The sequence below is a fragment of the Ovis aries genome, chromosome 3, assembly GCF_016772045.2.
Source record: "Ovis aries strain OAR_USU_Benz2616 breed Rambouillet chromosome 3, ARS-UI_Ramb_v3.0, whole genome shotgun sequence".
Lineage (NCBI taxonomy): Eukaryota > Metazoa > Chordata > Mammalia > Artiodactyla > Bovidae > Ovis > Ovis aries.
In genome coordinates this window covers 112,761,334-112,788,124 of record NC_056056.1, presented here as the reverse complement: position 1 = coordinate 112,788,124, position 26,791 = coordinate 112,761,334, and the positions used below count along the sequence as shown (strand labels likewise).

At 46.2% G+C, this 26,791-nt stretch overlaps 1 protein-coding gene across 7 annotated transcripts; it reads left to right on the top strand.

Moving 5' to 3' along the window:
* Positions 1 to 5,798: 5,798 nt before the first annotated feature.
* On the top strand, positions 5,799 to 26,307 carry CSRP2 (cysteine and glycine rich protein 2). 7 transcript variants are annotated; one of them, XM_042246543.1, is made up of 8 exons: positions 5,799 to 5,866; positions 6,409 to 6,547; positions 12,598 to 12,697; positions 16,998 to 17,110; positions 19,758 to 19,926; positions 24,107 to 24,236; positions 24,888 to 24,981; positions 26,000 to 26,307. In XM_042246543.1, the coding sequence occupies exons 4-8, from the start codon at positions 16,999 to 17,001 to the stop codon at positions 26,074 to 26,076; spliced, it is 582 nt and encodes a 193-aa protein (XP_042102477.1). In that variant the 5' UTR covers positions 5,799 to 5,866; positions 6,409 to 6,547; positions 12,598 to 12,697; position 16,998; the 3' UTR covers positions 26,077 to 26,307. The 7 variants fall into 7 exon arrangements, with proteins under 7 accessions (XP_042102477.1, XP_042102478.1, XP_012029353.1 ...); XM_042246544.1 differs by lacking the exon at positions 6,409 to 6,547; XM_012173963.4 differs by lacking the exon at positions 12,598 to 12,697.
* The last annotated feature ends 484 nt before the right edge of the window (positions 26,308 to 26,791 follow it).

The window sequence follows — 26,791 nt, the reverse complement described above, 5'->3', positions numbered from 1 at the left end:
CAATCTGTAGCAAGAGAAAAATTTTATGAAAGTTGGAATATATACATAGATATATACACATTTTATTTTCCTGAAATTATCTAGTATTTCTTATCAAGCATGAGATAATTCTTTTGGGGAGAAAGAAATAGGTTTCCTAGTGGTTGTGGCTTTGAGAATTCATTCCCATTTCCACCAAAACAGGCTCTTAAGACAGACGTTAACATTTGTGTGAAACTTTAGAACCGTGACCTTTCTTGGAAAATTCCATTCTGTGAGTGTACACACAATCACATATTCATTCAACATTGTCTCATAACCAAGAGGTCAAACAGGGTAAGCACTGAAAGATGGTAACTGGTTTGGCAATCAGGGACTCTCCGTGACCACAGTGAGAGGCTCAGGGTCTCTCAAGAGGGTGCTGTCAAAGTTGCAACAAGGGCTGGAGTCATTTCAAGCTTGACAGACTGTAGAATCTCCTTCCAAGCTCACTCCTGTTTTTGTTGGCAAAAGGCTTCAACTCCTTGGAGTCTGTTGGCGGTAGGCCTCTGTTCTGCACCATGTGGGCCCTCCACGGGCAGCTTGCGTGTCCTCCTGACATGGCTGCTGGCTTCCACAGAGCAATGATCCATCTGACAGAGACAGAGATGCAGAGAGAGGGGGACAGGAGTGGTAGGACATAGGAGGAAATTACAACGCCTTTTTGGATGTAGGCTGAGAATCATAGACTTTACGCTATTTTCTGGAAGTGAGTCACTAAAACCACCACACTCAAGGAGAGGGGAAATTAAATGCCACCGAATGAAAAATCAAAGAATATGTGGACATAGTTTAAAACCACCACAATCAGTTGAGAGTCTTAACTGCAAGCTACAGAAGTCCCACCTCAAAGTGAAATAAACATCAATGGGAATTTATTTGTTCCCTAAATGAAAAGACCCTGCAGGTAGACAAACTCTGTGAGTCGTTTGTTCAGAGCTCTGGCTCTATTTCTGATTCTCTTTATGTTGAATCATCCTCAGGCTGGTTTCCTACCAGCAAAATAAGACTGTAGAAACTCTAGGCCCCATGTATGTGCATAGAGCTTTCCAGACTGAAGAGCATGGCTCCCTCTCAACATCCCAACAGAGTTCAGAGGCTCCCTCTGACTGGATGGGCTGAGGTCACGTGACTTGCCATGCAAACCAGGGGTTGGAAGGCTTAGATTGGTTCCAGAGCTCCACCCCAAGTCAGGGCTATGGAGGCCGTTTCCTGAAAGCACAGGGACCTCCAAACAGAAACCTGGGCCTCTGGGTAAAGGGGAATGACTGCTAGTGAGACAGCCACCAAAACCTACTACAAAACTCAGGGAAGTTTCTGTCAACTTTTAAAAATGGAGTAGAGAGCATTTTTGTCATTATTGATGGAAAGGGAAGGAAGCAGTAGAAATAGAGAAATTGAAGAGCAAAGTAATATAAGCATGCCAAAGAATGAAAAGCTCAGGCAGAATGGCTATTCTTGATTAGGTGGGAGAAGCACCTGTTCTTCTGAGATTCTGTTCAGTCGCTCAGTCGTGTCCAACTCTTTGCGACCCCGTGAATCGCAGCACGCCAGGCCTCCCTGTCCATCACCAACTCCCGGAGTTCACTCAGACTCACGTCCATTGAGTCGGTGATGCCATCTGTCGTCCCTTTCTCCTCCTGCCCTCAATCCCTCCCAGCATCAGAGTCTTTTCCAATGAGTCAACTCTTCGCATGAGGTGGCCAAAGTACTGGAGTTTCAGCTTTAACATCATTCCTTCCAGAGAAATCCCAGGGCTGATCTCCTTCAGAATGGACTGGTTGGATCTTGCAGTCCAAGGGACTCTCAAGAGTCTTCTCCAACACCACAGTTTAAAAGCAACAATTCTTCGGCGCTCAAGTATAAACATGGGGGAAAATATGGTGATTCGAGGCAAAGTGGAGGAAGGCTCAGGCAGTGCTGGCTGGTAAATGGGAATTAGAATGAGGGAGAAGGTGATGTCACCACCTGAAAGAGGAGAACACTATAATGGGACATCTAAGGGTTAAGATGGTTGAAATGGACAGACTCAAAGGCTAAAGTTAATGGTATTTTTCATACTAGAAGAGCCAGAAAAACTCTGCTGCAGTAAGAAAGTCTAAACCAGAGGAGCCTGGTGAACTACAGTCCACGGAGTGGCAAAGAGTCAGACCTGACTGAGCGTGCACACACACACACACGCATGCACACACACACAAGCAGAGCTAGAAAAGCAAGAATGCTCTTGCAGAAAAGAAAACCTAAATAATGCTGCAACAGAAGGTAATAGCTCTGAAGGGAAATACTGTAGTATTCATCAAGGAAAAGGTTAAGAAATAACCAAATTAAAGAAAGGGGGAGTTTGAAGCAAGTTCTAAAAAAAGCAAATATGGTAAATGTCAAAAATGATATTTTAATCTACCTTTCAGATTTTAAGTGTATAAATCTTACATTATTTAGTCTCTGCCAGACAGTGCCTCACAGAGTATTGGGGTAATTTTTGAGTATGGGTAATTTTTAATTCTTACCATGGCTTCTAAATCTTGGCAACAAAATGAGATGGGAACATCTGCTTCTTTTTTATTATTAAGCATGTAGATAAGCAAAATGAGAAAATGTCTATATTTTTTCCTTTATTTAATAAATACTAAAAGATTCCTTTCTACCTAGCTGGCTTCTGGGAAGGAATCCTTGCCTTAAAAAAAAAATAAATAAAATAAAATAAAAAAAAAATAAATAAAGCCTTATGTTTATATTCACACACTCATCTGGCTCAGAGTTTTGTTAAGAAAGAGTAGCATAAAATAAAAAGAATAAAAATATTTGAAAAATCTGACCTTGAAGCACAAGGTCATGAAGAAAGGCAACCTAGGTTCAACTTGCCTTAGGACAGCAACCTTGATAAAGGACTTTGATTCAAAATTGGTTAATGGGTTCCAGAGACTGAAGGAGCTTTTATACAAGTATAATGTGCCTTTCCTGAGAAAAAGAAACACCCTGCTGGATACATTTAACCTTCAATTTTGCCTCTTATAGTCAGGCGGAAGGAGTCAGCAGACTAGGACCATATGGAAATTAAGAAAAGCCTATTCTCCGTGAGGGCACATTTCTCCCATTCGCTCTTTCCCAGGCTGACAATTTACTTTCTACTGGCAGTCTCTTAATGGTTTTGGAAAACACTTCATACTTTCTTACTACCAAACCCTTCATGGGCAACATAAGATGAATGAGAAGCAAAGCCTGGCTTCTATTTCTTTCTGAAGGCAGAAGAGGACATCAAGATATCCTTACTTCACATAACTATCATCATTTACCGAATGTTCACCAGGTGCCACATGCTGTACTTGGCATTTTACATACATCATCTGATATAACTCTCCCAACAATGCTACAAGGTGTGTACTATCATCATTTGACAGGTAAAGAAACAGACACAGAGAAGACAAGTACTCGGTCAAGCTCACCAAGTTACTAGGTGTCAGAGCTGTATGTTGAAACCACGTCTGTTTCTGAAGCTCACACTCTTTCCTTTGTGCCACTCTGTCTAAATAAATGGAAAGAATTTCCTAAAACTTATATTGAAAAGAGTCAACAGTTTAAGGAAATGTTTAATATAAGAGAAATAAAATATTTTTAAAATGTGGATAGTTCAGTACAAATATAGATTAAAAATCAAATGTTGCACTTGATCCCCAAACTCACTGTAAATACACTCAGACAAATACATAGATAGCAGAAATACTTTTTAAGGTCAGAAAGCAAAGTGAAAGTCGCTCAGTCATGTCCAACTCTTTGCGACCCCATGGACTATAAAGTCTGTGGAATTCTCCAGGCCAGAATACTGGAGTGGGTAGCCTTTCCCTTCTCCAGGGGAGCTTCCCAACATTGAGCCCAGGTCTCCTGCATTGCGGGTGGATTCTTTAGGAGCTGAGCTGTCAGAGAAGCCCCCAACTTCAAATGCTAGGAGGTAACTGACAAGTTTAGGGATGACATGAGCATATCAGAAAGCAAACAGCTCAGGCCTGGAGGTAACAAAAAGAACCCAAAAGAATTGAGAAAGGACAATTTACTGAAAACCAGTGTGGTATCAAAATTCACTGATGGCTTCATTCAGTTAGAAACACGACATAAACCAACGTAAGAAAAAATAAATACTGTAAGCAGCAGAGCTAAAGGGTATATAGAATCTGAAAAACAGATTTTTCATGTTGGCCCCAGGAGTCAAGTCACTGTTACATTAGATGATGTCATGAAAATAGGGGCTGACCATATTTAGCAACACTCACAGCAGGCAGGAATACTTCCAGACTCCCAAGACAATATCAGGAGATGTCAATCACCACTATGCGTTTTTGCACAGTACTGGGTGGACAGAGAATAACGCTGCTGTTTTAATGGGTTTATCCTGGATTGGTCCCAGCATATAAAATAAAACAATACTATAAGCCACTTCTGCACTTTGACATGCAGATATATACCAGGGTGGTTTTCTCAAACAATGCCCTCTGCCCCCTTCCCAAGAGGGCATTTACCACTGTCTGGGGACTTTTTGATTATTACAGTGTGTAAGGAAGGGTGTTATTGGCTTGTCGGTGGAGACATTCTACAATGTGCAGCAAGCCCCCATAGCTACGAATCATGCAACCCCAAATATCTACAGTGTGGAGCTGGAGAAGCTTCGCACTAGAGGAGGCTATTGCATTTGTGACTTGAGGGAAAGCCTCTTGGAGTTCTCCACTTTCCCAAACACCAACTCTCAGGGATCACGGCTGCTGGCACAGAGGTCACTAGCAGGCCTAGAACTCTGAACAAGGTAGAGACGCCATTGTTTATTTTTCTTTCCACCTGAAACAATAAAACAGACTGTACGGTCAGGTATCATCAGGTCGCCTGGGGTTTTCTGACACCGACACAGCAGGGTCCTTTGGCGCCCGGGGTTTCTGGCTGGGTTTGCCCCCCAACCCCCACAGCAGTGTGTGCAACCGTTACCCCAGTGGTGAGAAAACCAAAACATTTGGGTACTGAGGCGTTTTCTGTAACGTCATTTATTTAGTCTAGATGAGAAATTTTGCTCTTTAAGAACAGGAAGGCTGCGCGAATTACCAGAAGCTGGAAATTGGGCCAGAGGATACTTGTCCACAGGGGAAGTTGATCACTTTGAGTTTACTTATGAGGATAAGGCAAGGGAGGGGGTGGTGGAAACCCCCGATCTGGCCGATTTTCTACTGCTGGAAACTCCTCGACCTTGGAGTGCTCCGTCCTGAAGGAGAACCGGCGCCCGCGGTAGGAAGGTCACGTCGCAAGAGCTGTTTCCCGACGGGACCGTCCCGCCGTCCGGCCTCGCGTCAGGGCGAGGGGGTCTCCTTTTCCCAACTCCTGAGCGCCTCAGGAAACCCCGGGCTTCAGCGGCTAGGGCGAAGAGGAAACCGGCCGGAGCGGTCCCAGTACGGCGGGGGACGCCGGGCGCGCGGGAAGCAGTAGGAAAAGGCGGGATTCTGCCTTTGTCTCTCCGGCCTCACCGCGGAGCCCCGCCGCGCGCAGCCCTCCCTCCAGACGCCCCAAAGTCCTAGCATTGTACCCTGGAGGCCGCTCGGCGCGGCGGGGCGGGGGCGGGGCGCACATAGACCACGCCCACGGGGCCTTAAAAGGTGCCCGGCGGGGCGGGGCGCACATAGGCCACACCCACTGTATTTTAAGAGGTACCGGTGCGGCGGGGCGGGGCGCACCGGGGTGGGGGCGGGGTGCACAGAGGCCACGCCCACGGGGGGGCTTTAAAAGGTACCGGCGCTCCCCGCCCGGTTGCCAGACTCCCGCTGCTGTTTCTGTGACCTGTTCTCGAGCGCTCAGCGTGGTCCTCCTTCCGATTTGAGTGAGTAACCGGAGTAGGGCTATGGGGGTGTTCCGCCGATGTTGGGGGTGGGGGTCCCCCTCAGCCCCCCGGAATCCTCAGGCCGCCCTGCGGGCGCCCCTCCCACCTCCTCTGATGTTTCCATGGCGATCCCCATTTGGTACCCCCTTCATCCTCCTCACTCCTGCGCCCCGATCCCCACCATCCCCCTCCACACACCTGCCCTGGTCCCCGCGGCCGCCCGAGCCCTGCTCTCGTATCCCGGGTCCCCTGGGCAGAGAAATAATGGTGCGTTATCTCCATACCGGTTTTTCCGGGAGAGAGAGGTAGGGTCGAGAGTTTCGTGTGGCTGCTAATCCGCCTTTTAGTAGTCTTGGGCCCGCTCCTCCAGTGGCGCATTCTCTCTCCGCGGAGGGGAGGGCGGAATCCGAGTCCTGGGGTCTCCTGTGCCCCGAGTGTGCTGTGCGCTGAGAGCGACCTTCCCAGGGGCTGGTTCGGAGCCCTGGGGGGTGAGCAGGGGGCTCCCATAGTCGGTTGAACCCAGAATGCTTCCTCTGTTGCAGAGGAAGAGTACAGAGCTCCTGTAGCCCTGTTGTTCGGCGGCCTCTGCCCACCGAGCGCCGAACCTTAAATGTTGAAGGAACAGGAGTGAAACGTCATATCGATCAGTCCCAGCTTTTTCCGGAACTTTCTACAATTCAGGTACAAACCGGGAAAGCAAGAATGCTTAGTTGTAAATTCTGCGACAGGTTCTGAAAATCACAACCGCGGTTCCAAAACTCCACGTAGGCAGCCCCCAGGGGGGAGGGGGGAGGGGGGAGGGGGCTTTTCTGAGTTAGGAGACACCCACGTCTGCCCCACCCCCACCTCCCAGCCTGGACTTTTGTAGAACGCTATCTGTTTAAATGGTTACTCAAGATGTTTAAGCTGCTTTATTCGCGGTCCAGAGACCAGACTTGTTTTTCATTTTCATTTTATAAATACTTTTTATTTTGGGTAATTTTTTAACTCGGGGAGTAAAAATGGCCTCTATAATTCTTAACTTTTCTAATTAACCTGTTTTAAAGCTCTACTTATAAAAATGCCAAGAATTCAAATAGAACAGCCACAGAGTTGGCTATAATTTGACTCAGATTTTCGGGAAAGAGCTGGGCAATAGATTCTAAAAGGGTAAAATTCACATACTGTGTGTGTGAGAGAGAGAAAGAAGCTCGGCAATAGATTCTAAAAGGGTAAATTTCACATACTCTGTGTGTGTGTGTGTGTGTGTGTGAGAGAGAGAGAGACAGAGAGACACAGAGAGAAATAAAGGTTTATTGTTACTTGTAGCAAGGAAGAAGAATACTCTCCTAAAGCAGTGTCTCCCCAACAGCAAAAGTGTCTCCCCAAGAGCAAAACTGGGGAAGTTTTGAGCTAAGGGCACATGCATATTCATGAAGGGGTTTGAGCAAAGGAGAATTCAGCATAGAATTGGGACAGAGGTCAACAGAGTCCAAGCCTTAATCTGTTGAAGTTGGGGGCGAGGCTGGGGTGGGGAGGGGACGGTCAACATCATTATTCCATCTCCACCCGGGTGGGAGGGCCTTAGTTACTAGTCTCAGGACTTAATGAAACTCAGGTTCCTGATGCCTCATCTCAGAAAGAATTCACTGAGAAAGTATTAGGTAAGAAGTGGAGTATTTAGAGAAACACACTCCACAGACTATCTCAGAAGGTAACAGACTGACATACTTTAAAACTGTATGTATATAAGTCATACTTTAAAAACTGCATACCAAACTAGAACAAATATTACGAAGTCCTCTGTGGTCTCCCCCCACTATCTCATTGGTCGTTGCCCTCTAAAATTGATTGCCTCTGATACTTTACCAGTATTTCTCAAGGTTCTTTCTACTCTGAATTCTAGTTTCCTTTACTCCAGCACTCTTGCCTGGAAAATCCCATGGACGGAGGAGCCTGATAGGCTACAGTCCATGGGGTCGCAAAGAGTCGGACACGACTGAGCGACTTCACTTTCTCTTTCAGAATGAAGTTAGGTAGAGACAGGGTCTGCATCTCACGAGTCTTTGAAATTCACAGAACTTTGCTTGGATATCTTAAACACTGTTGGACCAGAACCAGTACTGGTTAGCTGAATGAATGAATGAAAGTTTGAGTAAGATTGCAATTATAGAGAACAAAGATATAATTGGACTCAAGCCATGTAAGTATTAGCAGCTTGGAGCTACAGTTTCTATCTTGAATTTTTTTAATGGATTCCTCTAAATGTATTCACAAATACTGACTGATACTGGTATGTGCCAAATACTGAGCTGAAAGCCATACCCTTTGGAGGTCTGTCCTGATGAAACCGCCAACTCACTTGGATTTTGAGGAAACTCTTATTTTACATTAAAACAGCAAGAGCGATGGCATAGAGTAAAGGTTGGCAGTAATACATGAAGAGCTTGAGAAACCTCAGTGCCACTGAATGTGGAGATTTGGGCCTCTGATTTTTCTTCTCTATCAAAAATCAGGTAAATCAGATGAGCTGGGTGAGCACGCCCACTGCAGGAGGGGAGGCATAGCACGGTGAGAAGGGCAGGACTGACCGGTTGGGCCCAAATGCACATCCCAGCTTCAGCACCCACTGCTTTGATGACCTTAGGCAAGTTAGTTTACTCTTGGGTCTGTTACTTCATCTTATAAAATGGGTGTAATAGCCCTTACCTTGCAGGGGTTCTCAGAAGGTATGCTGTTCCTTGTACCATTCTGTACTTAAACACAGGGGGAAATGGCTATCAGCGAAAGCCTTCTCTGGGAGAGTGCTGACTTCGACAGTATTGCCTGGGCCTTGCTTGGAGCCCAGCTTTCTTCTCTTTTGCAGGTTTCCTCAACTGTGTCATTTCCTGGGTTGGTTTTGCCTGGCATCCCTTGTGTTCTCTTGGATGGGGTTCCCTGCACCTGGGGTCTCGATTACTTAGGATGGTACTACCCAACTTTTTTGTGTCATGGAACTGGCAGTCTAGTGAAGCCTCTGGACCCCTTCTCAAACTTTTTAAGTACATAAAATAAAGTACATGGTACTAAGTTCACCAATCCCCAGAATTTCAGGGAATCTGTGGACCTCAGGTTAAGAACCTTGACTTAGGGGAGTTTTCTCAAAATGGACTGTGGAGGAGGCAGGCACAAGTTCTGATTGTTGAACATTTTAATGTAAGTCTTAGAGGAAGAACCAAAAAATGTGTATTGTAAACCATTCACAAAGGACATCAGGTTCCTTTGTTGCTCATCTCATTGCGCCAACACTACTACTAATTGTCCTTGACCAGCAAGAAGACGGCACATACCGTTGAAAGCATTTCCGCCGGATGTCTTCCCAGTAAGGTTTCATTGTGGCTTCTTTTCCAGAAGAGAAAAACAGAATCAAATCCTCACCCCTCCCACAGCAGGACAGAAAACACCCAATTTAAAAAGAACTTGTTGAGAGTGTAGCATTGACATATATACACTTCCACGTATCAAACAGATAGCTAGTGGGAAGCTGCTGTATAGCACAGGGGCCTCAGCTGGGCGCTCTGGACCTAGGCAGGTGGGAGGGGGAGGAGATAGATCTGTCTATATGTATACATCTATGACTAATTCCCTTTGTTCTACAGCAGAAAGTAATATAACGTTGTAAACCAATTATACTCCCAATAAAAATTTTTTTAATAAAAATAATAAATCTAAAAAAATTAAAAAAAAAAAAAGAACTGGTACTGATAGGCCCACGTCAGTCACTACTGTTTTGTGTGCTAGCAGTGGTTTACTTTCAGTGAAACATCAGTCAAATAAACTGAATACAGTCTATTTGAATTTCATTGGTATTTTTACGTTGAATTGGTAAGTTTTGGTTTCACAGTTATGAGCCACTTAATAATCTATGCCTCAGCTTTCCCACTCATACAATGAGGATAATGATAATCCTCAGCTGTTACAAGAATTAAGTTAATATAATAAGTAAACTACTTAACATAAGTATAGTAGTAAGCTTTACATTTGATTGATTTTTCTCACTCAGTCACGTCCAACTCTGTGACCCCACTAGACTCCTCTGTCCATGGAATTTTCCAGGCAAGAATCCTGGAGTGGGTAGCCATTCCCTTCTCCAGGGAATCTTCCCCACCCAGGGACTGAACCCGTGTTTCCTGCATCCTGCACTGGCAGGCAGGTTCTTTACCACCTGGGAAGCCCCAACCTTTAGAATAGTTAGAAATAACTATTTCTAATTATTGTTACTTATCACATGGCAGACATTACTCTAAGTGCTTTACACATATCGTCCAACCTCAAAACTGCCTTATGATATAAATAAGCAGTATCTCCATTTTTAAAATGAGCGGATTAGATAACCAACCTAAGATCTTTTGGCAAATAAACAGTAGTCTTGGCAGATGGATCTCAGTCTGACTGTATGTAAAAACCACGCAAACATTAAATTGTCTGAGTAATTAAATATCTTGTCATTGGCACAGATTATGGACAGATGGAGGTCTGGCAGACGGAGGTCAGAGTGACCGAGTTGAGAGCGTGGGTGTATTCTAATGGGTGATTGGCAGCTAGTCTCCAAATCTGTGTCAAGGATTTTGCTGTCCTCTGGGTTGAAGACATGAGTGGCAACAAGATATAGAGTTAGTAATGAATGGTGAGCGTGAGGTGAACATAGGAGTGCTTGTTAGACAGAAGGGCAGTTTCCCTCAGGAGGAGGATGGACTTGGGGGGCACAGAGGAGTGGGAGAGTACTTTTTGGTTGAGAGCAGCCGTCTGGGTGTGAGATTAGCAGAGAGGACACTTAACTAACTGCCAGTTGGCTGGATGAAGACACTGGGCAGAATGGAAGGCATTCCTGGGTGTAAGTTACAGTTCATGCTCCAGTGATCTGAATGTTCTCCACCCTTAAATCAGATACTAGAGTTTGGGGGACAGCTTGTGGTTCTGGAGTCAGACATGAGTGGTTGAACCTAGATTTGCATCTTTGGAGGTCACTGGTCTGAGCAAGTCACTTAACCCTGGAACATTTGGTAACCATATTTCAGGCCCACTGATCCTCCTGAAGGAAAAGGAGGCCCACGTTTATGGAGCACAGGCTCTCTGCCAGGAACTTTACGAATGTTATTAATATCTCGTTAAGTCCTTAACAGTCCTATGAGAGACTGCTCATCCATTTCCAAGTTGTAGCTGAAGACATAGAGGCTCAGGGGTCAGGAACTTGGTTAAGATAGCAGAGCTGATCACCGACTTTCAAGCTTACAAGTGTCTGATTCTGAGTCCCACACTTTCTCTTCCTCCAGGAATGACGTAGAGGCGGCATGTGCCCTGCGATTTCTGTGGCAGACATTAAATAATAATCTTGAATTCAGAACCTTGACTGATCTCCGGAATCTTTCTTCGACATAGTTGCAGGAACCCGTATCAGTGAACAAGATGAAACTATCCTGGCATCCCTCTATCAGGGATGCGTCTGGGCTTTGGGTTATATTACTTTGCTGTTACTTGTCTACCACCAAAGTAGAACTCCCTGAGAAACTGACACTCTTCCTTCACCCTTTTACCCTCCACTCCCAACCCAGGATAAGGCTTCTAGGATGCTGAGTTAATGGGTCTGCAGGAGAGCTGCATAAACAGTGCAGCATTCCAGTCTTTATCAGCTGCTCCTGTGCTGGAAGAATTACTTGAGATTCAGAAATGAAGTCAGGAGTTAATTGGATGAGGGAGGGAAGTCAGCTTTCCTGATGTTTGAGAGAGATTAGGGGTATAATGAAGGAATGGATGGACTCTGAGATGGGTAGGAGATGAGTATTGATAACAAAGACTGAACATGGCTAAATACCGATGGTAAAGGCTACCAATACTTAGATGCTGACTAGAAGGACATTTTCTCATCTGATTCTCTTAACAACTCTATATGAAAGGCATTGCTATCCTCATTTTGCATATGAGGGAAGTGAGACTGTTGACTGCAAAATCCATTTTCTTAGTTCACCCTAAGGCTGAGCTCTCCTGAAGGCTAGCTTGAGGATCTGGCTTTGGTAGAAGACGCCCAATGGAACACGGAGCCTGCCACTCAGATGCAGTCTCACTCAGATAAGGGACATCGAAGGTAGTTTGGGTGGAAGAAGAAAATTTTAGAATGGGCATTCATACATGAATGCTTGTGAAGCTTAATTCCCAATTATCTACAGCTCTCAAACTCTGGCCTCTTTAAAAACCACTGTAATTGGGGACAGTTACATATTCTTTAACAAGTGACCCTGTCTAGATGTGGCTCAAAATGAAACTGGTTTATAGAAGATTCTCCTCTTGGGAAGTTATTACAGTATGCTAACAAAGATTCTAGTATAATAACAAAGACCTGCATGTAGTCGTAAAATGGCAGATCTTCTGGAAGCATTTAGAATCTAGGTTTATGAACAATTCACTCGGCATCAGAGCAATTAACTTAAATTGCAAGTGGTGACATGGAGACTTGAAATTCATGGGTTTACATCATTCAGATCCTAAAATAAGGCAGTTAGCGCAGCACAGGTTGGGAGAATGATCCCTGTGGCCACTGGCTATCTAGAGAATGAGCTAACTTTACCACAAGGTGACTCAGATTTAGACAGTAAGTTTCTTCTTGGGCTAAGTGTTATGGATTCTGGGTGTGGTGCCTTTAGACTAGCGAGAAGCAGCAAAGAGAAACTGCACATAGGTGTTTGGATGAAAATCAAGTTTTTTTTTTTTTCATCCAGCACAGTGGATAAATCCTAGCGCTGGAACTCTTTCCGGTAATGAGAACCAAAGAACAAGATGAAAAACCTGAATTAGCCCAAGTGTGGCCTCTTTTGCAAGGTGTGTGTAACGGGGGATTTTCTTACCATTCTGTAAATTAATGCACAGGATCAGGGAAAGGCATGCAGACTGCTCAGTGCAAATCCAGCCTGCTGTGATTAATGTCAGCTGCTGTGGAGCAGTGCAGCCAGGGGCTTGTAGGAAAATGAAGCTTTGGGTGTGTATGTGTGTGTTTTAATCTATGCATAGCAGTGCCAAGAGTGACAGAAATGAAAGATGGTCCCGTTTCCCTCTGCCAAACTTAGCAAATGTGCAGAAGGGTACACCCAAAAGGTGTAAACTCGAACTTCATTTCATAGTCCCCATGAGTGCCAACTGTCATTTACTTGTGGTGCACTGTAACGTCCCAGAAGAAGGTTTTTGAGGGGCTGATCAGGTAACTCTTTCCTTTACTGGCTGTTGCTCTGAGCTGTGTCCTGTGGGTGCTGGTCAGGGGGGTTCCTCTAGGAAGACTGCTGGCAGGGTGGACAGTGTGAGATGCTCCCCCATCTTCAAGCTGCCAGTTACTAGATATCTGCCAAGAAATTTATGTATTTGTGTTTTATCTTCACAATATCTCTGTGAGGTAGAGAGGGTTACCTTCCTTCCCCCTTCCTTTTGCATCTAAGGAAGCCAAAAATTGCACAACCATGGTAATAGTGAAATTAACTCAGGTCTGTCTAAATCAGTGTTTTCCTTCATCTCTCCCTTCCTTCTTTTCCCTCCTTCTTTCCTCCCATTACAAAATATTTCAGACGTACGAAACTAAGAAACACCCAGCTACCCACTCTCCAGCTTAACCAATAAACATAAATCCAACTGGATCTCTCTGCGGATGCCCTATTAGCCTGGCCCACAGGGAGCGTTATTCAGAAACCCTGAGCAAAGCCTTTAAGCTGAGTGCAACTTTTAAAAAGCTAATGATTTGGAAATTGTGCTGAGAATCCAAGAATGTGACGGAGAAAAGTAGGGCAGTGCTATGCCGTCTTCATAACATCGAATCGGGAAGTGTACAAATTGAAAACGGAAGGATTCTTTTAAAACAATACAAATTAAGTATTTTAACATAAGCCAAATACTCTGGTAGATGTGGGGGGAAGACAGAACTGTGGTCCCCACCCCCAAAGGAAGAAGTTCTTAAAATGCTAAGCTGAATAGCTACTGGATAGGTATTTCCCCACAAGATGACTACTTAACATTTGACTGGCATGGTGTGTACTGTAGGAATCAGACTTAACTTACAAGAAGTGAATTTAAGTAACCCTGAATTGCATAAGAAAAGGGAGGATATTCTTCCTTTTTAAAAGTCCCAAGTTGCTCTACAGTAGAGAGAAACATAGAGTGATGAGTTAGTTTTGATGTATTTTTAAATGCTATTCAAAGAAAACCCAGAACAGTGTTAGTCTTGATAGAAGTCTGGCTCCTGACAGGTGATTGCTCCAAAGTAAATATGATACAGGTTGGCGGTACCATGACACTTTCGAATATGATGAGAAGGGCCTTGATGATAATGCATTTTAAAAGCCAGCCAGGCTGTTGATGTCTGGGATCCCATTTTAACTCACTACAGCATCATTACCTACAAGGCTGTCTTTGGTGTTTGGATTCCTCAGAATCATGGGGTTACTTCCAGCAGATGTCTGTTGTATCTGTGAGCATTCCAGAATGCAGGTAACTTTGGAGCCATGGGGCAAGGTCATTACGTTAACTCAGCTCCGAGCTTAAGCCAGGGCAGGCTGTTGGAGCCCAGTTCTGTATCAAGTTCTGCAGCCGGGCTCAGGTTTCACTGTGCATGTAAACAATGGAGCACCCGTCTGCAGGGACGGGAATGAGAGATTTATGCAGCTACTAAACTCCTATGCAGATACATCCCATTGGTGCTGGGTATCGATCCTATGCGATGCCTTCACAGGAGCCTGGGAACACGCGTGGACCCCAGGAATTAATCTGTTCCTGTCTGAACAAGGGAAATAGGCTTTCTGCAAGTTGAGGCCAATAGTATAGTGATAACTGGTCCCATCAGTCAGGCCTTGGTGTGTCTGTTTGTTGCTGCTGCTGTTTATTTCTGGGACCAGGGGCTCTATCTCCCAAAGGGAATTTATTGGCTCATGTAAGTGAAGAGCATGGGATGCAACGAGGTGAAGCTGAAAAGCATCTAGTTTCTCTGTTTTCCTCCATACTGGCTTCATTCTTAAGTTTTCTTGCAGACAGCTGCTAGCAACGCCCCAAACTGCATTTGCCCAGTTAATTGTAAACCAAAGACCAGGTTTCACTTCCATTGAACTGGCCTGGGGTCCTGTGCCTGGTCCTAAACCAGTCACCACAGGGGATGCAGTGATGACTGGTATGACGAGTCGCATGTCCAACCCTGGAGTGGAGGGTAGAGTCAAACCCCTCTAACCCAGTGCTTCTGAAACCGTCTGTGGTAAAGGACTGTTCTCTTTTCTTTAATTTCCAAATAGAGACTGACCATCTGACTGTCCTCTGTCTGACAAGATGAGCCCACTGGTTATGCTCTTGACCGTTGTGGCATAAAACTGGGGAAAGCTTTCTAAACGCTTACCTGCATGTTGTCTTGGATTGGTAGCAAGCACCGTGCACTGTCTCCAGGAAACTGCATCTTAGTAAGTCTCTTAAAGCACATGTGCCAAGAAAGAGATGGCTGCTTCCCTGGAGAGAATCTGGGGAAAGTATTCCCAGAAGAGAGGCCAGAGAAGGCTGGGTACCAGCAGGGTGCCCAACACGGTGATTAATTCTGTCAGGCTTTCTTGTGGAAAGACCTCATCTCAATGTCCAGGAAGCCTCATGTTCTGGATGGTCTAAATGGTGTAGGATGGTAAGTGGGATGGGAATTTTCTCCACCCTCCTTTTTAATCTTAAGACTGAAGATTCTTCAGCGTTTTGCTTAAGAGGCTGTCCCTGTCTTTTCTTTTTCTAGCCAGATTTGAGTTAGTCAGGATGTCCCAGCTTTCTTAGCCAGCTATGAATACTTCCTACAGAGGCCAGCCGCTCATCCAAGGGGACGCAACAGACAAGGGCTGCAAATGCCACTGACTGAAGGGAAGTCTGGAAATGACGGTGGAAGCCAAAGGGATTCTTATACTGTGTTTCTAGATACTGTGTTGGAGGTACTGCAGGGCTGACATAACATGCTGTCTTTACAGGACAACTGTAACTGGCAAAGGCACTCGAGCAGGCTGGCCATTCAGAACTAGGCATTTTAGACTGGGTCCAAGTAGACCAACCCATTGAGAGAGAGATGAGAACACGCTGCCCTACATCATAGCGAGACAGCTGAGGATTTCAGCTTCCAGCTGCTCTACCACCTCATCACACTGCGTGCATGCTCAGTTGCTCAGTCGTGTCTGACTCTGTGTGACGCTGCCAGGCTCCTCTGTCCATGGGACTGCCCAGGCAAGAACACTGGGGTGGGCTACCATTTCCTCCCCCAGGGGATCTTCCTGACCCAGGGATCGAACCCAGGTCTCCGGAGCCTCTTGCTTTGGCAGGTTGGATTCTTTGCCACTGAGTCACCTGGGAAGCCCCATCAGGCCACACTACTTAAGAGGTTTTTCTGACACACTCAACGAGCAATTCACTTCACTAGGAAGGGGACTGGGCAACATTTTGTATGGACAGCCAGGCCCATCAGAGAGGGACAGCCAGCTGTTGGCTGGACCAGAGGATAGCAGCTGATATGGTCGGCATCTGGATGGAGGTCTGTTGTGGTTACAGCCAGGCTCCACCCGAGCAGTTGTGCTAGGCAGATAACTATTTACGCTGTGACCTCCTGTAACTTTACTGAACGTACACAGCTTAGTGTTGCCGGGCCACTCAGCACTTGCTTCCTCCCTAGAAAGTGTGTCATAGCCTGTGTATGTTAAGTGGTTAAGAGTGTGGCAGTGTCACAGTGAAGTAAACATGTAGCAACAAGCTCTGCCCCTCAGCTGAGTTTCAAACAGTGCATTGCAGCTGGCTGTGCTGGTGGTGCGTCTGCCTTTCTGCTCCCTACACTGCTTTCTGAAAGCCTGTGGATGCGGGTGGCGGTTTGTTTTGTGCCTGGCGGCCTGCACTGTTGCCTCGTCCTTTGTCCTGTAGCAGGAAAAAATCCTGTTTGTGACAACCCCGTTTCCTAGTGAAAGAGCTGTAATTTGGGAGGCAAGATGAGGTTATGTTGGCGGACCCGCCCGTCTTTGAAAGGTGTGGTCAGGGCAGGTTATAGAGAAATGAACGCTGTCCCCCGGGTCTAAACAGCCCTCCGGGGAACCTGTGCGGCATCTCGCCGGGTAGGGGCCTGTCCTAAAGATGCTCTCTTCCACAGGATGCCTGTCTGGGGAGGTGGCAACAAGTGCGGGGCCTGTGGGAGGACCGTGTACCACGCCGAGGAGGTGCAGTGTGACGGCCGGAGCTTCCACCGCTGCTGCTTTCTGTGCAGTGAGTCGCCCTGAGCTCGGACTCGCGTGTGGGAGCTTCCATTCACCTACTTCAGGAAGCGGCTGCTTCTGTTAACAAAGCTGACACCAGCAGTCCCAGTGGTTTCCGCCTGTCTGTCCTCCTGGACAGTGCATGCACCCAGCCTCCCAGCAAGGACAGCAAGCCAGACACTCAGCCCTGCGTCCCCACAGCACTTCCCCTCCATTCGTGCATGATAACTCCATGCACGTTATCAGTTGTCACGTCTGCCTCCCCTGCTGCACCCAGAGTGCGCAGGTGTCTGTGCTTTGGCGCCCAGCACAGTCCCTGGCACATCCCCGGGGCTTGGCTCCGATCCCCGTGCGCTCTGGCTTTCTTGTCCTGGCTGAGCTCCTCCTCTTTGAAACCTACTGGCCGGATTCTCACCATGTTAGCTGCTGAAATTCCCATGTCTAGCTCAGATCCTGACTTCTCTAAGAGTGAATATTTACAGTTCTCTCTTGTTATTGATGTCCTAAATTTGAGGGAAAGGACCTAAGGAAATGAGAATACCATAGAGTTTGTGGGGAATTCCTGTTGTTTCTGGATGGAGAATGAGCAGAGTGTCTGATGGAGACAGGAAGTAGCCCGTGAAACAGCACATCCCCGACTGTTCCACGGAGGAGCAGTACCTGATAAGGAGAAAAAGAGGATAGGAGAGAAGCCCCCCCCCCCACCACGCTGCAGACTCCTTCTGAGGACCACCAAGTCTTCCGTCTTAAAACAGGGGAGTAGCTGCTTCAGAAAGCTCGACGTTAATCAGCTTGATTCGTGTGACATTTTCTTTAATGAAGGGCTTGTCACATGAGGAGCCCTCCCATCTGTGCAGCTTATCTGCCGTCTCTAGAGCACTGTGCAGTGAAAACCACTGTTAGGAGTTCGGTATGTTTTTTTAAAGAAATTAGTTACACTAAGGGATAACCAGAAAGAGCTTCCCTCACAAATTTTAGTCCTCCTTTTCCTTCCAGGCACCAACACTGAAGGCATCTGGACCTTTTTATGCAGCAGCTGCTTTGCAGGCAGGCAGAGACAGACGACAGAGCTGCAGCTACAAAGAATACAAACACAGCACGTGTTTACTCTGCACGCCTCCACAGCAGCTAGCATTTCTCAGATTTGATTTAACCGTTTCTTCTCTTAGAAGTTAATTTTCTTTTCAAGGAATCTAATTTTTCCACAGCTTTGTACCGAGAGAGTGTCAGAACAGAGAGGAAATGCAGACACTTGAAAAACTGTGCTCAGTTTCCTCTAGGTTAAGCCACGAGGTCTACACCATGATCAAGCCAGTGTTTATTAAATGTCAAGGTCATTACTGGTCATTTTTATTACTCTTTCCTAATATTTGCCTCTGCTGACCAAAGCCTTTTAAAGAAATAATTTAGAGGAGTTTGTAGACCTCAAATTTTACTGCATAGAATGCAGATGAGGCCTTAGGGGGAGGGGGTGGTTCTGCAGTAAAAATTTCATATATTTAAACTTGTTCTGGTTCATAGATACGTGTTTAAACAGTTTTTTTCTGTGTATTCTGTGAAGGGTGTTCGTTCTTCAGCAGTGTACAATTTTAGGTTCACTCAACCTTTAGGCAGACACAGGTATGTCAGTACTGGAGCCTCAGCATCAAGGTTCAAAGAGGATGATGTCATTCTGTCCTACCAGAGACCTCAGTCTAAGAAAACAGAGACTTCACCATCCAGCTCTGCTCTGAAGCAGCCAGCTGGTCACGTCTCCCTGCCTCTCTGTCCCTCCTCTTTCCATCTCTCCTTTAAAGGGGGGGGACCCCCTCCTCTGTCGCACCAGGGCGGGCTTTCCTGCTGCCCAGTTGTGCTACCAGTGAGCTTTCTCACAGTTTGGTTTTTTCTCCAGCTTAATTGCAGTTTTAGAAAGTGAAATAATGTCTGGATAAAACCTGATGACATTTGGCAGTTTTATGAAGTGGGATACGTGGAAATGTCTTGTGGTAAGAAATCCATCAAGAAAGAATGTGTTCCCCTTTGGGGACTGAAGGGAGACTTGAAACCACTTGACGATTTTCAGACATTACTTATCACTGCTGGAGAAGCTGGTGGTGAGATGCGAGAAGACTGTTTTTTCCCTTCCAGACTAGTGATGAAAACTAGAATTCTGGATTTTAAAACTGTTTTCAGTTTTGTGCTTTGGGGGGAGGAGGAGCTGCAGAGGCAGCCCCCGCCCCCTGCCGAGGCACTCCTGCCCTTTTGTTCTTTAACAATCCTTGGATGAAGGGGATGAAGACTGAGTGTTGAGGGCTAGGAGCAAAGGCCTGGGCCCAAAGCGCTAGCTCTGGTGCTTTTGTGCACCGTATCACAGTCACCTCTGAAACCTCTCTCCCTCCTGCCTGAGAGGCAGATCCTGCCACAAAGTTTGAGGCTTCAGGATGTTAACATTCTAATGTATCTCTAATGCAAACCATCACATAGGTGGAGGAAGGCAGATCGCTCTCACAGATAACTGAGCAGTCCAGAGGCCGTTGGGTGGCTTTTGGGAAGCAGAGGATGAAATAGGAAATGAGAGCCTGTCCTTTCCCTTTTCTAAGTTTTGTGTCAGCGCTATCACTGTTCTAAGGAAAAAGGCATCTTTGGCACATTTTTTAAGTCTAACTTTTTCCCCTCAGTGGTTTGCAGGAAGAATTTAGATAGTACAACAGTGGCAATTCATGATGAAGAGATCTACTGCAAATCCTGCTACGGAAAGAAGTACGGGCCAAAAGGCTACGGGTACGGCCAGGGCGCAGGCACGCTCAACATGGACCGGGGCGAGAGGCTGGGCATCAAGCCCGAGAGGTGAGTCAGGACTCTGACCAGCAGAGAGGAGCATGGCGAGTCCTGTGGCTTGATGAGCAGTGGGACCTGGGGGTTTCCAGGTTTTTAGCTTAAGATAATCAAAGACAATGACTCAGATTTACTGCTGTTCTTTAAGCTTGAAATAATGGACAGTTTGGGACCTGGCAAAGTTCTATTGATGATTCTAGTGATTCCCAGTCCTGGTTTATAGCATGTATCAAGGAGTCATGATATTCTCAAAAGCTAGTGCCGCTCCCACAGCACTTCACAGATGTCGGATAGTGTCACAATCAGGAGATGCGTTTCTCCTGCGCAGTTACGCAGTCGGTGACAATTCCTCAGTCACTCCCTCCATGCTAGAGTGCTTCCTCACCAAGAAATGACTTTTCTTTAGCTTACTTAAAACTGGAAATTATTTCCTGTGTTTGATTCTGTGAGTTGCTATTAAAGGTGTCAGTACCCAAGTAAGCCAAGTGCTAATAAATCCACTAAATTTTAGTGATTCATGTTGAGACGAATTTCTTCACATGAAACTTATTCCTCTTGTTGACCCAATAATTCCTTCAATTGAACTTCATATTTTTCACATCCATTTTTATACTGAAGAAGCCAAAAGTGGTATAATCATCCTGTAAGATGGCCTTTCCCTTGGACAAGGCCATTAATTGTGCCCTTACTCTAGAATGGACACTATGCAATAATATATGGTAACTCATATACTTCTCACAGTCCTATGAAGTAGGGCTTCCCATCTTACTCAGGAAGAAAGTAAGATAGAATTAAATGATTTGCCTAAAGTCACACTGCTAGTTAACTGCAGAGCCTGGAACAGTGTAACTCCAAAGCTTATAATCTTAAGCACAAGGCATTGTGGTATGCCTGAAATAATGTCTGCTGAACATTTATGTTCATTCTGTATAATCTTCATAGTAATTCTAAGTTTAGGTACTTTGTCCCTGTTTTATAGGCAGGGCACTAAGGCTCAGTTCACACAGGTAAGTAGCAGAGCCAGGATCTGAACATTTGTCCTCTTGGCCCCAAACCTGTGCTCCTTTCTGCATCGAAGCCCACCTCTCTCGTTTCTGCTCCTCTCTGAGGCATGGCGCCTTGCTCCTTTCCGCATCGAAGCCCACCTCTCTCGTTTCTGCTCCTCTCTGAGCCATGGCGCCTTGCTCCTTTCTGCATCGAAGCCCACCTCTCTCGTTTCTGCTCCTCTCTGAGCCATGGCGCCTTGCTCCTTTCCGCGTCGAAGCCCGCCTCTCTCGTTTCTGCTCCTCTCTGCGCCACGGCGCCTTGCTGGGCATCAGTTGTACCAGGACTGACTCATTCACTGCTGCATGCCGTCACTTGAAGGAAGGCCAGCTTACCTGACTTCGTTAACATTCACTGTTCTTGTTCTGCTCTTCTTTTCCAACTTGTTAAAATCCACTCTTGTTCCCCAAGATTTTATTTCAGGCACAGATCTGTCCAGCTGCCCCCTAAACAGAGCTCATCCATGACCCCAAAGTGAGTCAGTGTCTGTGGCCACAGTGGTAAAGCCACAAGGACCAGCGGCCCCTCCTCTGTGTCTGCTCTTCCCACATCCTCCAGTAACTGGCCGATGTTCCAAGCTGGCCTGTGTTATCTGTGCCCTCCCCTCTTCCCTGTGTTAGCCTGGCCCTGTGCCACGCATCCAGCAGGACCAGGTGTAGGCTTTCCTTTTCTGGAAGCCTCTCTCAGTGACTGCACTCTGGGAGCACCTGTGGTCTGGAAGGCCCCCACGTAGTCAGCGCAGCAGGTGTGGGGCACACGGCTCTGGGAGAACTTCTTGACGAGGCAGCACTCGGGGGCAGGGACATGTTCATTGGGCTGCAGCTGCTGAGTCACCTCAGTCATGTCCGACTCTGCGACCCCAGAGACGGCAGCCCACCAGGCTCCCCCGCCCCTGGGATTCTCCAGGCAAGAACGCTGGAGTGGGCTGCCATTTCCTTCTCCAGTGCATGAAAGTGAAAAGGGAAAGTGAAGTCGCTCAGTGGTGTGCGACTCTTAGCGACCCCATGGACTGCGGCCCACCAGGCTCCTCCATCCACGGGATTTTCCAGGCAAGAGTGCTGGAGTGGGGTGCCACTGCCTTCTCCGGTTCATTGGGCAGACCTGCATTTTTTTAGTTCAGGCTCACCAATTTACTAATACTCTGGCCCTTCAGCAGGTTATTCAACACATAAGCCCATGTTTCCTCATCTGACATTCAAGGTAACGATTAACCATACCTTCTGAAGTTAGTTCCCTGGTGACTCAGATGGGTTAAAAAAAAAAAACAAAAAAAAACCTGCCTGCAATGTGGGAGACCCAGATTTGATCCCTGAGTCAGGAAGATCCCCTAGAGAAGGGCATGGCAACCCAGTCCAGTATTCTTGCCTGGAGAATCCCATGGACAGAGGTGGGTCACAGTCCATGGGGTTGCAAAGAGTCGGACACGACTAAGCGACTTTCCCTTCTGAGGTTGTTGGAAGGAAGGTGGAAGATAGTTCATATCAAATTCTTCTCAGTAGGACTAGCAGATCTGGAAATTTTTCTTGGAGAACATGTAACTACAAGTGTTGGATATTGTGAATAGCTTTTAAAGATCACAAAGTAGGTGGGGATGTCCTTTGGTATCTGCAGGGGATTGGTTCCAGCACCCTTACGGATACTAAAACCCGAGAATGCTCAGATCTTACACAAAATGGGGTAGCATTTGCATGTCACCTACACATATCCTCCCAGGTACTTTTAAGTCACCTCTTGATGACTTATAACACCTATTACAATGTAAGTGCTATGTAAATAGCTGCTGCTGCTACTGCTAAGCCGCTTCAGTCATGTCCGACTCTGTGCAACCCCACAGACGGCAGCCCACCAGGCTCCTCCATCCCTGGGATTCTCCAGGCAAGAACACTGGAGTGGGTTGCCATTTCCTTGGTGGTATGTGGTAAATTCAGGTTTTACTTTTTGGAACTTCCTGGAATTTTTTTCTTGAGCATTTTCACTCTGAGTTGGATCAATCTGTGGATGCACAACTTGTGGATAGAGGCCTGAATATATAGATACAGTGGGTTGTGGAGCTGTAAAAATATGCCCATTTACGGACAGTTCAGTCCTGTGAATTAGTACTGTGAATTGGTATTTGTTGCTTAGAATAAAATTTCCAGTGGCCACATCAAACGTGATTCAAGAAATTCTGTGCATGAAACAATTTAGGGAGGTGGAAATGTAGGAAACTTGGAGATGAAGATATTAATACATGTGAAGTTTGAATAAATTGTCTTAAGAAAAGGTGGTATTTCTCAGTAAACATTTCACTTAAAACATATATGTAAGTTACTTAGTAAAAATATAACTAGGACAAGATTGTTTTTCTAGGTGGGAAAACTGACACTTAGCTACCCTTTGCTGAATGCTAACTGTTATCTTATCTGCTCAACCTGTTTGTAAGGTTTTAGAGTAGCCTTTAAATCTGTTCAGAGCCCAGAATGGTGCTCTATGTGCAGGTGCATCTATATAATGAGTGGAAAAAAATTACAGAACAAGGAAAATAAGGTTTTATCTAGTGACCTGTAAATAGTGACAAAAACAGCACTCTATACAGAGAAAAAGTAAAAGATACACCGATCACATAGTAATAAGCCAACTTTCTGAAGTATTTTCCCATGAAGAAAGTAAGTTATTTATACTTTCCCCCAATATACTGGGGAATTAAATAATCCATAAAACATACTTAATTTTCATAATTCTGCCTATATGCAGAAACTTGACTGCTTAAACTACCACTGATATTTTCTATTTTTTGTGAAGAAGCTAGCTGTTAACGCCAATGTTATATGACCAATAATAATACGAATGTGGGGTGCACATACATGCTATGGTAGGTGGCCTAAGTGTTTAGTGCTGAGGATTCCATGAATTCTGATGAGTTGATAGACTCAGAGGGACAGATACTTAAGCCTTGTCTGACTTTTGGTAACAATAATGAGCCCATAAATAGATTAAGATAATAACTGGCTAGCCCCTGAGCTTTCTTTCTTCTTTGCCCTGTCCTGGCCTGTGGAGGCCTCCAGCCAAGGACAGGAAAGCAGTTACGTCCCAGAGTTCTGTTGTGTCTGCCTTGTGACTTCTGAGAACCTTTTGGGAAATCTTACCTAGTTCCTTCCCCCTTCCACAGTGTTCAACCTCACAGGCCGACAACAAATCCAAACACTTCTAAATTTGCTCAGAAATACGGAGGTGCTGAGAAGTGTTCCAGATGTGGGGATTCTGTATACGCTGCCGAGAAGATCATTGGAGCTGGAAAGGTGAGGTGCTGTCTAGAGTTAGTAAGCCTGCTCTCTGCTCCCTCTCTCCCCCAGGTCCCTTCAAGGCCCACTCAGGCGCTCTGCCTTATAAATAAATGCCTTGAACTAAACTTTTTCTTAATCAGATTTCCATCTGAATCATTAATTTTTTGGAGTGATCCCCTTGTTTGACAGATCACATCTATGTTTAACAGAAACTTGTTTTCATGGGGGGAGGGGGGCACTTATGAAGGTGTTAACGAATAAAGCAAGACTTTTAACAAACCTGGACTCCACAGGTTTTTCAGTGTGGTGAAAGGGGGAAACCAAGAAAGGAAGTATCAGGGCACCTGATGCTACTGCAGTTTGGAAGCGTTGCCCGAGCACGTTTCCTCTTTAAGCTGCAGTGTTCTCAACCACAGGGGAGGTGGTCTTTAAGGGAGTCCACTGCGCCTGTGGCGGGCCTTCGGACAGCTCTTCGGGAAATGGCCCTTCTGTGGCACAGCTCCCGCTCCATGTCTGCTGTGGATGAAGTTTGAACTGAGTGCCTCCGCAGGCAGCCGAGCATGTGGAGGGTCTGGGCTTAGCCTGATTGGGGCTCACCCACAGCAGTCAGGAGCCCACGTGGGGCTGATCTTCCAGCACCTAAACTTACTCATTCTTCTCTTCCAGCCCTGGCACAAAAACTGTTTCCGATGTGCTAAGTGTGGGAAGAGTCTTGAGTCAACAACTCTGACTGAGAAAGAAGGTGAAATCTATTGTAAAGGTATAATGTAACTTCAGTTATTGCTGTCCATATGAATATCCTGTACTGGCTATTAGTGAAGGAAATGTCACCAGGAGGGGGGATAAAATACTCTAAAAATGGGGGAAAGGTGGGGGATAGGGCCACTGGGTATGTGAAAAGATCTAGAGATGGTAGTGGCACCCCACTCCAATGCTCTGGCCTGGGGAATCCCATGGATGGGGGAGCCCATCCCATGGCCTGGGAAATCCCATGGATGGGGGAGCCCATCCCAGGGCCTGGGAAATCCCATGGCGGCTCAGAGGTTAAAGCATCTGACTCCAGTGCAGGAGACCTGGGTTTGATCCTTGGGTCGGGAATATCCCCTGGAGAAGGAAATGGCAACCCACTGCAGGATTCTTGCCTGGAGAATCCCATGGACTGAGGAGCCTGTTGGGCTACAGTCCACAGGGTCACAGAGTAGGACATGACTGAGCGACTTCACTTTCACTTTCTTTCACTTTCATGCATTGGAGAAGGAAATGGCAACCCACTCCAGTGTTCTTGCCTGGAGAATCCCAGGGACCGGGGAGCCTGGTGGGCTGCCGTCTCTGGGGTCGCACAGAGTCAGACACGACTGAAGCGACTTAGCAGCAGCAGCAGAGATGCTTACAGATGACAGAAAACCACAGAACATTCTTGAGGACACAGTAAGTTAAGTTCCCGGCCATTAAAAACACCTCTACATAAACAACAGTTTTCTTTCAACTTTTAAGCAAAACATATGAATATATGAAGGTAATAGACACATACATAACTAGTCTGGTCCCAACTTGCAAGTCAGTTGAGACCATGAGCTAAACCTAGGGAACTAGAACACTCAAGACTTAAATTTGCAGCTTTAAGGTAGTTACTGTAAGGCATACGTAGCAGGTTTCTATTACAGAGGTCTGTTGATACATGGGTCTTAAGCAGTGCTGCTGCTGCTAAGTCGCTTCAGTCACGTCACACTAGCAAAGCTTAATGGACTTGCGCTAATTCTCCCCTTTTCTTTTTGTAGGATGCTACGCGAAGAACTTTGGGCCCAAGGGATTTGGCTATGGCCAAGGAGCGGGGGCCCTTGTTCATGCTCAGTAGAGGTGCAAACCCAGAACCGAGAAAGATCACACACCGAGTCTCTACATAATCTAGGCATAGGTAATCTAACACTCAACTACTGTGAAATTCTACAGTACGGAAGTACTGTATGTTGCCTTGTACTTGGATAGGCTGGCTGACTAGTAGGAAGAGAGCACTACATCTTTTCACTTTATTCATCAGTATTTTAAGAACTATTTCTTTTACATTTTAAATAAAACTTCAGCTTGATTTGGGTATTCAGTGTCTTTCAGTACCTTTTGGAGGAGTGCTGTGATGTTGGCTAGCGTAAAACTAACCAGTGGGTCCCCACCTGCATTTTTATTGGTTAAAGAGCATCTACCTACCCCATCACGTGGGTGACTCACCAGGTTAGTCTCTGCATTACAGCTGTTGAAGAAGATGGCTCTCTGAGCGGCAAGTGTGCCCTAAGTGAGGGTTGCTAGGCAACAGGCCCACCATGCCAGTGCCTCAGAGCTGGCATTTAGCAGCGCAGACTGCCTGCCTGCCCGCCCCTCTCAAGCTCAGTGGGCGCACTTCTGCTGTTGGATGCAGTCTCCTAAAACGTGGCTCCTAGACAACCTGCACCGGTGCCCTGAGAGTATTGGAAGGCAGGTTCCTAGGCCGCACAGAAGCAGGACCTCTAGGAGTGAGGCCATAGAAGCCTTCTGAACAAGCTTCTCAGAAAGGCACACCGACCCAGGGTGGGCACACT

Excerpts from the sequence above, each read along its gene's own strand:
- CSRP2 (XM_004006208.4), top strand. The coding sequence starts at position 16,999 with ATGCCTGTCTGGGGAGGTGGCAACAAGTGCGGGGCCTGTGGGAGGACC. Across the intron at positions 24,237-24,887 it reads AGATCATTGGAGCTGGAAAG|CCCTGGCACAAAAACTGTTT; the intron begins GTGAGGTGCTGT and ends CTTCTCTTCCAG. Across the intron at positions 24,982-25,999 it reads AGGTGAAATCTATTGTAAAG|GATGCTACGCGAAGAACTTT; the intron begins GTATAATGTAAC and ends TTCTTTTTGTAG.